The sequence below is a fragment of the Rhinopithecus roxellana genome, chromosome 12 (genome assembly GCF_007565055.1).
Source record: "Rhinopithecus roxellana isolate Shanxi Qingling chromosome 12, ASM756505v1, whole genome shotgun sequence".
NCBI classification, from domain to species: Eukaryota; Metazoa; Chordata; class Mammalia; order Primates; family Cercopithecidae; genus Rhinopithecus; species Rhinopithecus roxellana.
The window spans coordinates 5,180,392-5,193,222 of NC_044560.1; the positions used below are offsets into that span (position 1 = coordinate 5,180,392).

At 46.4% G+C, this 12,831-nt stretch overlaps 1 protein-coding gene across 3 annotated transcripts in view; it reads left to right on the top strand.

Annotated features, from left to right (window-relative positions):
* Nucleotides 1-12,831, top strand: part of CLSTN1 (calsyntenin 1) — a 96,750-nt gene that overhangs the window by 64,483 nt on the left and 19,436 nt on the right. For 2 of the 3 annotated variants that reach the window (XM_030942452.1, XM_030942454.1), the window contains exons 3-7: nucleotides 944-973; nucleotides 2,146-2,341; nucleotides 5,769-5,977; nucleotides 7,840-7,989; nucleotides 8,713-8,898. In XM_030942452.1, the coding sequence (XP_030798312.1) occupies nucleotides 944-973; nucleotides 2,146-2,341; nucleotides 5,769-5,977; nucleotides 7,840-7,989; nucleotides 8,713-8,898 (771 nt within the window). The remainder of the gene's footprint in view (nucleotides 1-943; nucleotides 974-2,145; nucleotides 2,342-5,768; nucleotides 5,978-7,839; nucleotides 7,990-8,712; nucleotides 8,899-12,831) is intronic. The other variant, XM_030942453.1, reaches the window with a different exon arrangement.

The window sequence follows — 12,831 nt, forward strand, 5'->3', positions numbered from 1 at the left end:
CGTGTAATAAAAACAATGACCATTGTAGCATCCCTATCGCTAGTTTCGAATCTGGTTTCTATTCACATTTAAGCAGATGCTCCATTAGCGGAGGGGTTTATGTTTGTTGCCTTGGTTGGGTACTTTGGATTAGAAAAACATTGTTATTTTTTTCAGTTCAAGAACAAAGGGTTAAAACCTTTTGCTCCGGCCGGGCACAGTGGCTCACACCTGTAATCCCAGCACTTTGTGAGGCTGAGGCGGGTGGATCACGAGGTCAGGAGATGGAGACCATCCTGGCTAATATGGTGAAACCCCGTCTCTACTAAAAAATACAAAAAAACTAGCTGGGCGCGGTGGCAGTCGCCTGTAGTCCCAGCTACTCAGGAGGCTGAGGCAGGAGAATGGCGTGAACCCGGGAGGCGGAGCTTGCAGTGATCCGAGATTGTGCCACTGCACTCCAGCCTGGGTGACTGAGCAAGACTCCACCTCAAAAAAACAACAAAAACAAAACCTTTTGCTCAAATTTTTATTTCATTAAATCTACTGGTGAGTTGAATGTTACTGAATCTAGCTGAGAGAATTTAGGTTGGAAATGAACATCTGAAAACTGCAAAATAACAAATAGATGTACTTTTTCATGGTTTGTCACTAGAGTGTTCATTAAAAGAAAAATCCTAATGACACCTGAGGGTGTTAGGACGCTTCATTTAAGAGTATTTCATCCCTAAATTAATAACTTCAGAATTATGCAGTAGTTCATGGTAAGTTGGATTCAAAGTGACATTTTGTTCCTGAAGATTAGGTTTCGCTGTAGCAATCCTAGAAGCCAGTCAATGAGCTTATTGTTGAATAATGTGTCAAGCTTTTCTGTGTAATTTGTGCACCTTTGACTTTTTTCCTTATTATTCGGTCTTCATTCTTTCCTGTATTACTGACATGGGTTTATCTTTTCTCCCTTTAGAGAGTTTTGAGGTGACAGTCACCAAAGAAGGTGATAAAGGGTTCTTTCTTCCCCTCTTATGAATATTAACCCACTAACTTTGTTTATAAAATTGGGAATCAGCCCTTAAACAGAAGAAACTGTCATGCTCTTTTATCCTTATTTATTCTCCTACTTTGTTTCTATTTTAAAGTATATTGATGGAAATTGTATGTAACCAGACCCTTGGTTAGAAATATCTAGAAATCAGACATCCATTTGAACTGTATGGATAATACTGTACATTTTTGTTTAATCGACCTTCAGAGATTTGCTTTGTAACAATTTTCTATTAGTTGGAATTGTGGAAGAAGTGCAGTCTTATTTTCATGTGAAATAAGTTTTGTGGAGTTTTACATAGACATCAAAACATTTATACTGTTCTCCCATGGACAAGAATGGAAACATAGATTTTTAACTCCTAATTAAGCTTGTGAGCCAATTTAGATGTAGAGAAGTTCCCAGGCTGGTGTCTTTTTCAGGTTTGATAGGATAAAGTACAAAACAAAGGCAAGTCTAGCCAGTCCCTCCCATAATAGAAACTGTCTGAATCGTGGGTGATAAAATAGCTGTTGAAATGGATGCCTGACGAGTTGGTATTTCTACCTTTCTCATTGAGTAGTTTGTTTTGATTCCCTAATTTTAGCCAGGCTCATTGCACAGGAAGACTTGTTTCCTTTGATTTTTTTTTTTTTTTGACAGAATTTCTGTAATTATGGTGCTGATCCTATATCTCACGCTTCCTCCTCTCTCAACACATAACTGCGTTTTAGCTTCTCTCTGGTCCAAATCAAACTGGCTGCCAGCCCTCCCAGGAGCTGGGGCAGCGCTGGTGTTCTCAGGCCTGGCTGTGTGCTAATGAGACTCCTTTTACCCTCAAGCTATCTAAGTGCTCCTGTGGAATGCCTGTCTATATTTTCTTCTCTCTCTTTTGTATTCCTGCATGAATGGATGCAAAGTAAACAAGTTGCTTGGAAAGCCAGAATCTGCTTCATCTTACTAAAGCCCCAGAACTTCCCCATGTTTAAAGCACAGTGCCCCGCTTTGTCCACGGACCCTCCAAACCCCTGGCTGCCGAATTGTTGTCATTTATTTTCTTTGGGGGTGGAGAGTGGGGGGAGGAGGGCAAGGTGCAGAGGATCTGCGTGGTAGGAATTCTAACCTGTTCTGCTTTGACTCCCTAGGTGAGATTTGTGGATTTAAAATTCACGGGCAGAATGTCCCCTTTGATGCAGTGGTAGTGGATAAATCCACTGGTGAGGGAGTCATTCGCTCCAAAGAGAAACTGGACTGTGAGCTGCAGAAAGACTACTCATTCACCATCCAGGCCTATGATTGTGGGAAGGGACCTGATGGCACCAATGTGAAGAAGTCTCATAAGTAAGCAAGCTGGACAAAGAGTGAAAGTAACCCACCGAGTACATGTGTGTGTGCAGAACGAAAACAGTAGTGACTATTCCCCGCTCCCCAAGACTGTGTTTTTCAAGTAGGCAGAAGAGAGTTCTCAAGTATCCACAATTAGATTGTAAACTCTTGGAGGGCAGGAATCATGTCTGTCTACCCTTGTATACAGCTCCTAGCAAGAGCCTCGCTCACATTAGGCATATTAGGTTTTTGGGGGTTTTTTTGTTTGTTTTTTGAGATGGGAGTTTCGCTCCTGTTGCCTAGGCTGGAGTGCAATGGCATGATCTTGGCTCGCCGCAACCTTTGCCTCCCAAGTTCAAGCAATTCTCCTGCCTCAGCCTCCTGCGTAGCTGGGATTACAGGCATGTGCCACCAGACCCAGCTAATTTTGTATTTTTAGGAGAGACAGGGTTTCTCCATGTTGGTCAGGCTGGTTTTGAACTCCTGACCTCAGGTGATCCGCCCGCCTGGGCCTCCTAAAGTGCTGGGATTATAGGCGTGAGCCGCACCTGGCTTTTTTCAGATGGAGTTTCGCCGTTTCACCCAGCTGGAGTTTAGTGGCAAGATCTCGTCTCATTGCAACCTCCGCCTTCTGGTTTCAAGCGATTTTCCTGCCTCAGCCTGGGATTACAGATGCCCGCCACCACGCCTGGCTAATTTTTGCATTTTTAGTAGAGAAGGGTTTCACCATGTTGGCCAGGCTGGTCTCAAACTCCTGACCTCATTATCCGCCTCGGCCTCCCAAAGTGCTGGGATTACAGGCGTGAGCCACCGCACCTGTCCTAGATTTTTAATGAGCAAGTGAATAATTTTATCACACCAAATACTCTATTAAAGAAATAAAGGCCCTACGTTAAAAATTCAAAAAATCTGCGTCTCCCTTAGGAAGTTTATTTTGTTGTCATGTTTATCTTTTGCTGTCATTCCTAAGGGCATAAACTTAATCATTGTTGGCCAGGCACAGTGGCTCACACCTGTAATCCCAGCACTTTGGGAGGCTGAGGTGGGAGGATCACTTGAGACCAGGAGTTTGAGACCAGCCTAGACAATGTAGAAGACGCCATCTCTCCAGAGCATAGACAGTTAGCCAGGTGCGGTGTCACATGCCTGTGGGCTCAGCTACTTGGGAGGCTAAGGCAGGAGGACTGCTTGAGCCCAGGAGGTGGAGGATGCAGTGAGCCATGATTATGCCACTGTACTCCAGCCTGAGTGTCAGAGTGAGACCCTGTCCCTAAAAAACAACAACAACAACAAATTGGCCAGGCACAGTGGCTCACGCCTGTAATCCCAGCACTTTGGGAGGCCGAGGCAGGCAGATCCCCTGAGGTGATTTTCGCCCGAGGTCAGGAGTTCATGACCAGCCTGGCCAACATGGAGAAACCCTGTCACTACTAAAAATACAAAATTAACTGGGCGTGGTGGCACGTGACTGTAGTCCATGCTTCTCTGGAGACTGAGGCAGGAGAATCACTTGAACCTGGGAGGTGGAGGTTGCAGTGAGCCGAGATCACGCCATTGCACTCCAGCCTGGGCGAAAAGAGTGAAACTCCGTCTCAAAAAAAAAAAAAAAAAAAAAAAAGTCACTGCTGGTGGAAGTAGGTTGACTTGCTGCCACAATCCTGAGTGTGTTGCTGCACCTCCTGCCAGTTAGGAACTGCAGGTGTAACAGGGCTTTGGACAAGACAACATAGAACAGGGGTCACCATATCCCCGGGCGTGGGCCAGTACTGGTCCGTGGCTGGTTAGGAACTGGCCCACACAGCAGGAGGTCAACAGCATGTGAGCGAGTGAGCATTACTGCCTGAGCTCCACCTCCCGTCAGATCAGCAGCGTCAGATCAGCGGAGGCATCAGGTTCTTATAGGAGCGCGAACCCTATTGTGAACTGTGCATGTGAGGGATCTAGGTTGCATGCTGCTTATGAGAATCGACTGCCTGATGATCTGAGGTGGGGCAGTTTCATCCCCAAACCATCCTCCCACCCCCATCTGTGGAGAAATTGCCTTCCATGAAACTAGTCCTTGGTGCCAAAAAGGTTGGGGACCGCTGGTGTTCTCAAGTCAAGTGTCTACAATTAGATTGTAAGCTCTAGTCTTTTCTCCACCACTTGCTAGCCCTTTGGCATTGTGCAAATTTAATTTTGTTGAGTCTGTTTCTATTTCTTTTGTTTTGTTTACTTTTTTTTTTTTTTTTGAGGCAGAGTCTCGCTCTGTCACCCAGGGCGGAGTGCAGTGACACAGTCTCGGCTCACTGCAACCTCCACCTCCAGGGTTCAAGCAATTCTCCTGCCTCAGCCTCCCAAGTAGCTGGGATTACAGGCACACGCCACCACACCCGGCTAATTTTTGTATTTTTGGTAGAGACGGGGTTTCACCATGTTGGCCAGGCTGGTCTTGAACTCTGACCTCTGGTGACCCTCCCGCCTCGGCCTCCCAAAGTGCTGGGATAGGTGTGAGCCACCATTCCTGGCCTTGAGTCTCAGTGTCTCCTTAGCACATCTACTAAAGAAGGGTATGTGGGTGAGATGGTGTCACATAACCCATTGTGAGGGTCAGACCAACAGCATTGGGATGAGGAGGCTCATGGTGAGCAGAGGGTGCAGCGCCCCAGTGAGTCACTCCTCTTTTTCCGCAGCGTAATGTAATTGTTTCCCTTGAAAAGGTCATATTTTGACCAAAGTCCTTGTCTGAGTCAGAAGCATGCCCTGACCATTAGCCCTTGAAACCTACAGTTTTCTTTATTTGTAGCCAGGTCTGATGGCACCCTAATTTTCTTGGTAACTGAGCTGGGGTATTGACAGGTGGCAACGGCCTGCCCCTCCTGAGCTCTTCATTTGTTGAGTCAGGACCTGGTGATGCCATGGTCTCTAGCCTGTTCCCTAGAAGTAGGACAGAATTCGTTTGAACTCTCAGAATCAAACCATTTTATGCATTCTCTGTTTCATACCCCTTCTTCCCTTGGCTCTATTTTTTTCTGGATTTTGCGACAAAATATGTTTCAACTTTAAAATTGGAGAGCAAACAGACGTCTGGTATTGTTTATCTCCCTTCTGCCTGTCCTGTCCCATGTTGTCAAAAAAAAACATCCAAGACTCTTTTATTTTAGATGATTGCTTTTTTGCTTTATTCTTAGGATATGGAAGAATTGACCCAAATCCCTCTTTTAACTTTCTGTTATCTCCACATTGAATGAAAAGCACTGAATAACTTGGTTTAATTTTTGACTTCATCATATGGAATTCATGAAACAAGGTATCAGAAACAGGAAATTTCAAAGTCAGGCAGAATTGGTATCTTTTGGGTAAACACACACACACACACACACACACACACACACACACACACACACACACTGACACCGAAAACAAGCAAAAAAACTGTATTTTTCTCCCTCCCTTCATCCAGAGCAACTGTCCACATTCAGGTGAACGACGTGAATGAGTATGCGCCCGTGTTCAAGGAGAAGTCCTACAAAGCCACGGTCACCGAGGGGAGGCAGTACGACAGCATTTTGAGGGTGGAGGCCATGGATGCCGACTGCTCCCCTCAGTTCAGCCAGATTTGCAGCTACGAAATCATCACTCCAGATGTGCCCTTTACTGTCGACAAAGATGGTAAGAACGGAGGAGCGCGCTTTCCTTAGTTGGGTAGACAGTCCCTGCCAACCCCACTGACTTTACACCCCAGCTTCTGTGCTTTGTCAGAACTCCACGAAACTCACAAATTGGAGACCTAACCTGGTGTGCTTTTGCTTTTAATTGTAAAAACATTTAAGTTCCTACTTTGTCCCCTGACAGCTTCTTCTCTGGAACCTGAAAGTCCTGTATTCTCTCGTTTTTTTTTTGCTTTCCCACCAAAATCAAATAAAAATCCTCCCACCTGACAGGGCTTTATTTTTTTAATCTTCTTAACTTTCAGTCCACATGCATCTGTATGAGACTGACCGTTACATTTAGTTTGTCTAATTTTCTGTTCTTCATTAAGTTTTTTGTTTTTGTTTTTGTGGTTTTTTTTGAGACATAGTCTCACTGTGTTCCTCAGGCTGGAGTACAGTGGCACAATCTCAGCTCACTACAACCGCTGCCTCCTGGGTTCAAGTGATTCTGCTGCCTCAGCCTCTCGAGTAGCTGGGATTACAGGTGCCCGCCACCACACCCAGCTAACTTTTTGTTTGTTTGTTTGTTTGTTTGTTTGTTTGTTTTTGAGACGGAGTCTTGCTCTGTCGCCTGGGCTGGAGTGCAGTGGCCGGTTCTCAGCTCACTGCAAGCTCCGCCTCCCGGGTTCACGCCATTCTCCTGCCTCAGCCTCCGAGTAGCTGGGACTACAGGCGCCCGCCTCCTTGCCCGGCTAGTTTTTTTTTTTTTTTTTTTTTTTTTTTGTATTTTTTAGTAGAGATGGGGTTTCACCATGTTAGCCAGGATGGTCTCGATCTCCTGACCTCGTGATCCGCCCGTCTCGGCCTCCCAAAGTGCTGGGATTACAGGCTTGAGACACCGCACCTGGCCTTTTTTTGTATTTTTAGTACAGAGGGGGTTTCACCATATTGGCCAGGCTGGTCTTGAAGTCCTGACCTCAGGTGATCCGCCCACCTTGGCCTTCCAAAGTGCTGGGATTACGTGCGTGAGCCACCATGCCTGGCCGTGTTCTCCATTAAGTTAGAATGTCCTGCCACATCTTTTTTCTTTTTCTTTTTTGAAAGAAGGTCTTGCTCTGTCGCCCAGGCTGGAATGTAGTGGTGCAATCATTGCTCACTGTAACCTTGACCTTCTGGGCTCAAGGGATCCTCCTGCCACAACCTCGCTAGTAGCTGGGACTGCAGGCACACACCTGTAGTCCCAGCTACTTGGGAGGCTGAGGTGGGAGAATCACTTGAACCCGGGAGGCAGAGGTTGCAGTGAGCCGAGACTGGGCCACTGCACTCTAGCCTGGGCAACAGAGTGAGGCCCTGCTCCAAAAATAAAAAATAATACGACGTTTGCATTGTTAATTAATGCACAGTCCAGAATCTTTGATGGAATTATGGACATTGCAAACACATTCCAGAGATCTGTACTCACGTTCACAAAGCAGGCTTCTGTGCAGTGGGTGGGGGTAGGAAATCTCTTTCTTTTAATAAAGTAAATGATCAGTGATCTTGTATTTAATACTTGAGGTACTTGAATGATTTTGTCTTTTTAATTCTCTTAATGCATGTAACCAGTTAAATCTTAATGGAAAGCCCAACATAACACTGGGAGAGTAAGTGGAGACTGAGCTGTGTGGCTCCGTCTCTTCTGTTGAAACTCTTCAGGGTGGATTTAGTGTGGGTTTGGGCTCAGGGAGGACAGGTTGCGGGTTAAGCATCACAAGCGTATGTTTATTTTTGGCTGAGTACTTACAGGGCTTAAAGTGTATGCATTTTATCTTTCCGCCTAGGACAACAAAAGTAAAACCAGCGTGGGTGTTGCTTCTCACTGTTGTTTTTGCCCCCTGAAAGGTTATATAAAAAACACAGAGAAGTTAAACTATGGGAAAGAACATCAGTATAAGCTGACCGTCACTGCCTATGACTGTGGGAAGAAAAGAGCCACAGAAGATGTTTTGGTGAAGATCAGCGTTAAGCCCACCTGCGCCCCTGGGTGGCAAGGTGAGCCTCATTCTCTCCCCGGTGCTCACATCTGTTCTTAAAACTGATATGGGTGGCAAGGTGAGCCTCATTCTCTCCCCGGTGCTCGCATCTGTTCTTAAAACTGATATGGGTGGCAAGGTGAGCCTCATTCTCTCCCCGGTGCTCACATCTGTTCTTAAAACTGATATGGGTGGCAAGGTGAGCCTCATTCTCTCCCCGGTGCTCACATCTGTTCTTAAAACTGATATGGGTGGCAAGGTGAGCCTCATTCTCTCCCCGGTGCTCACATCTGTTCTTAAAACTGATATGGGTGGCAAGGTGAGCCTCATTCTCTCCCCTATGCTCACATCTGTTCTTTTTTTTTTTTTTTTTTGAGACGGAGTCTTGCTCTGTCACCAGGCTGGAGTGCAGTGGCGCGATCTCAGCTCACTGAAAGCTCCGCCTCCTGGGTTCACGCCATTCTCCTGCCTCAGCTTCCCGGGTAGCTGGGACTACAGGCGCCCGCCACCACGCCCGGCTGGTTTTTTGTATTTTTAGTAGAGACGGGATTTCACCATGTTTGCCAGGATGGTCTCGATCTCCTGACCTTGTGATCCGCCCACCTCGGCCTCCCTAAGTGCTGGGATTACAGGTGTGAGCCACCACGCCTGGCCACATCTGTTCTTAAGACTGATACGCTGCAGCAACCTAAAGTGTGTGTTTTCCTTCTCTCCTCCCCTGCTGATCTGTGGACCAACACAGGATGGAACAATAGGATTGAGTATGAGCCAGGCACGGGCGCGTTGGCCGTCTTTCCAAATATCCACCTGGAGACATGTGACGAGCCAGTTGCCTCAGTACAGGCCACAGTGGAGCTAGAAACCAGCCACATAGGGAAAGGCTGCGACCGAGACACCTACTCGGAGAAGTCCCTCCACCGGCTCTGTGGTAAGGAGACCAGGCGTTCCTGCATCTGGCTGGCTTCGGTGAAGGTGGGAGGGACCTTTACAACTGGAAATACTTGTGCGTGTTGTGTTCCTGATTATAAACTGTGATAGAGAATCTGCACTTCTGAAATGAACTTTGCTGCCTTGCTGGCTAGTTTTAATACTGGATGGGCTTTGAATATGTTCAAACATCTTATTGAATATGTTGTGTATATGTGCAATTTTTTTTTGTTTTTTGAGACGGGGTCTTGCTCTGCTGCCCAGGCTGGAGTGTAGTGGCTGGATCTCAGCTCACTGCAAGCTCCGCCTCCCGGGTTTACGCCATTCTCCTGCCTCAGCCTCCTGAGTAGCTGGGACTACAGGCACCCGCCTCGTCGCCCGGCTAGTTTTTTGTATTTTTTAGTAGAGACGGGGTTTCACTGTATTAGCCAGGATGGTCTCGATCTCCTGACCTTGTGATCCACCCGTCTCGGCCTCCCAAAGTGCTGGAATTACAGGCTTGAGCCACCACGCCCGGCCATATGTGTGCATTTTAAGAACCACTGGTGGCCAGGTATGGTGGCTTATGCCTGTAATTCCAGCACTTTAGGAGGATGAGGTGGGAAGGTCACTTGAGCCCAGGAGTTTGAGACCAGCCTGGGCAATACAGCGAAACCCCATCTCTACAAAAAAATTGAAAAATTAACTGGGGATGTTGGCATGCACCTGCAGTTCCAGCTACTCAGCAGGCTGAGGTGGGAGGATCACCTGAACCTGGGAGATTGAGGCTGCAGTGAGCCGTGATGGCACCATTGCACTCCAGCCCAGGCAATAGAGCGAGACCCTGTTTTAAAAAAAGAACCACTGATTTGAAGGAAGTATTTCTCCAACATACATTGAGAATCATCCAATAAGGGCTTCTATAGGAGTACATGGAGTGAGTTTTGCATGAAATGAGATGTTTACTTACAAACTGAAGAAAAAGGCCAGGGTGCGGGGGCTCATGCCTGTAATCTTAGCACTTCAGGAGGCTGAGGTGGATAGATTGCTTGAGCTCAGGAGTTCGAGACCAGCCTGGGCAATATGGCGAAACTCTGTCTCTGCAAAAAAAATACAAAAACTAGCCAGGCGTGGTGGTGCACGCCTGTAGTCCCAACTACTTGGGAGGCTGAGGGAGGAGGATCGCTTGAGCCCAGGAGGTGAACGTTGCAGTAAGCCATGGTCACACCACTGCATTCCAGTCTGGATGACAGAGTGAGAACCTGTCTCAAAAAGAACGGAAGGAGGCCGGGCGCGGTGGCTCAAGCCTGTAATCCCAGCACTTTGGGAGGCCGAGACGGGCGGATCACGAGGTCAGGAGATCGAGACCATCCTGACTAACACAGTGAAACCCCGTCTCTACTAAAAATACAAAAAAAAAAACTAGCCGGGCGAGGTGGCGGGCGCCTGTAGTCCCAGCTACTCGGGAGGCTGAGGCGGGAGAATGGCGCAAACCCGGGAGGCGGAGCTTGCAGTGAGCTGAGATCCGGCCACTGCACTCCAGTCCGGGCGACAGAGCGAGACTTCGCCTCAAAAAAAAAAAAAAAAAAAAAAAAAAAAAAAAAAAAAAAGAACGGAAGGAAAAATAGAAGTAATACGATAGCTTTTGACAAACATGAACTAGAAAATCAAAACTAAAGATAGCCACATCTAACTTAGAATCTTCATAGACTTTCTATATCACAATATTGTGTGGAGAAATTGAGAGACAGAATTACTGGGAGACCCACCGGAAGGCTAGGTCTTTCTCTTTACTGTTGGCTGTGGATATTTTTCTGGCTTATCTAAATGAAGAAGAAGTGAGGTATGGATGGCTGTCATGGAAGATGCTGAGGGAAGAGTATGTAGTTGGCTGGTGATAAATCCCACTAAATGAAGCACTGTTTTCATAAACTGGAAGGGTCTTTTGTGTTTCAAGAGCTACTTGGAAACAGCTTTTCAGGGAGCATTTTCTTAAACTGATCAATCTTTTCACTAGCCTGATAACAACCATGAGATAGATTTAGGTTACTGGTTTTCTTACATAATTGAAAATTATCCAGATCACTTGAGGTTAGGAGTTCAAGACCAGCCTGATCAACATGATGAAACTCCGTCTCTACTAAAAATACAAAACTTAGCCAGGCGTGGTGCTGGGTGCCTGTAATCCCAGCTACTCGGGAGGCTGAGGCAGGAGAATCACTTGAACCCGGGAGGTTGCAGTGAGCCAAGAGTGTGCCACTACTCTCCAGCCTAGGTGACAAAGCTAGACTTTGTCTTAGGAAAAAAAAAAAAAGAGCCGGGCGCAGTGGCTCAAGCCTGTAATCCCAGCACTTTGGGAGGCCGAGACGGGCGGATCACGAGGTCAGGAGGTCGAGACTATCCTGGCTAACACGGTGAAACCCCGTCTCTACTAAAAAATACAAAAAATTAGCCGGACGAGGTGGCGGGCGCCTGTAGTCCCAGCTACTCAGGAAGCTGAGGCAGGAGAATGGCGTGAACCCGAGAGGTGGAGCTTGCGGTGAGCTGAGATCCAGCCACTGCACTCCAGCCTGGGCGACAGAGCAAGACTCCATTTCAAAAAAAAAAAAAGAAAGAAAAGAAAAAAAATTATCATATGGTAAATAAACCAAAGGAGAAAACTAGACATTATGCTGCCGCAGCCCGATGATGAGTATACTGGGGTGTGGCAACTCCTAATCCAACTATTCGTAATTGTCACCTCAATATATGTAAGTCAGGAGGTCTGGCGCATTTTCTGTTTTAAACCATGCATATAAGTATAGTGTATAAAATGTATTCTGTTTCTCATTTCATAGTATTAAGTGAATTTTTTTTCAGCAGAATAAAGTTAGGAAGAATAGAAAGAATTTGAGTGCTTACTATATACCAGGCACTTTTTTTTTTCTTTTTTTCTTTTTTCTTTGAGACAGAGTCTCCCTCTGTTGCCCAGGCTGGAGTGCAATAGTGCAATCTTGGCTCACTGCATCCTCTGCCTCCCGGGTTCAAGTGATTCTCCCGCGTCAGCCTCCCAGGTAGCTGGGATTACAGGCAACCACCATCATGCCCAGCTACTTTTTGCATTTTTAGTAGAGACAGGGTTTTACCATGTTGGCCAGGCTAGTCTCCAACTCCTGACCTCAAGTGATCCACCCACCTCGGCCTCCCAAAGTGCTGGGATTACAAGCATGAGCCACCATGCCTGGCCTTACGCCAGGTACTTCTATGTGTGTTTTAGCATAGTCTTTCCAGCAAGCCTACAGAGTAGGTGGGTATTGACCTTGTTATAGAGGAATTAAACAATTGAGACTAAAGCAGGTTAAGTAGCTTGCTGAAGGCCACATATTCAGGAGCTGAGGTTTTAGTGTGTGTGTGTGGTTTTTTTTTTTTTTTTTTTTTTAGACAGAGTCTCGCTGTCACCCAGGCTGGAATGCAATGGTGCTATCTTGGCTCACTGCAACCTCCACTTCCTGTGTTAAAGTGATTCTCCCACCTCAGCCTCCCAAGTAGCTGGAATTACAGGCATCTGCCATCATGCCTGGCTAATTTTTGTGTTTTTGTAGAGACAGAGTTTTACCATGATGCCCAGGCTGGTCTTGAACTCTTGACCTCAGTCGATCTGCCCCCCTCAGCCTCCCAAAGTTCTGGGATTACAGGCGCAAGCCACCACGCCTAGCCTCAGGAGCTAAGATTTAGACTAAGGTCTTCTGTTACTCTTTAAAAGACCAGGCTGGTCCAGCCAAGGCCTGCTGCTCCGAGTAATAGCTTAGTCAAAAAGGAGCTTGCAAAATCTTTTCCTGTGGACAAAAAAAAATTTTTTTAAATTTGAATGTGGCAATACGTAACAACAGTTGGAAAACATTTTTTGTGTTCTTTGACTTAGTAATTTCATTTCTAAGAATTTATTTTAAGGGAATAGTCATGGAGACACACAAAG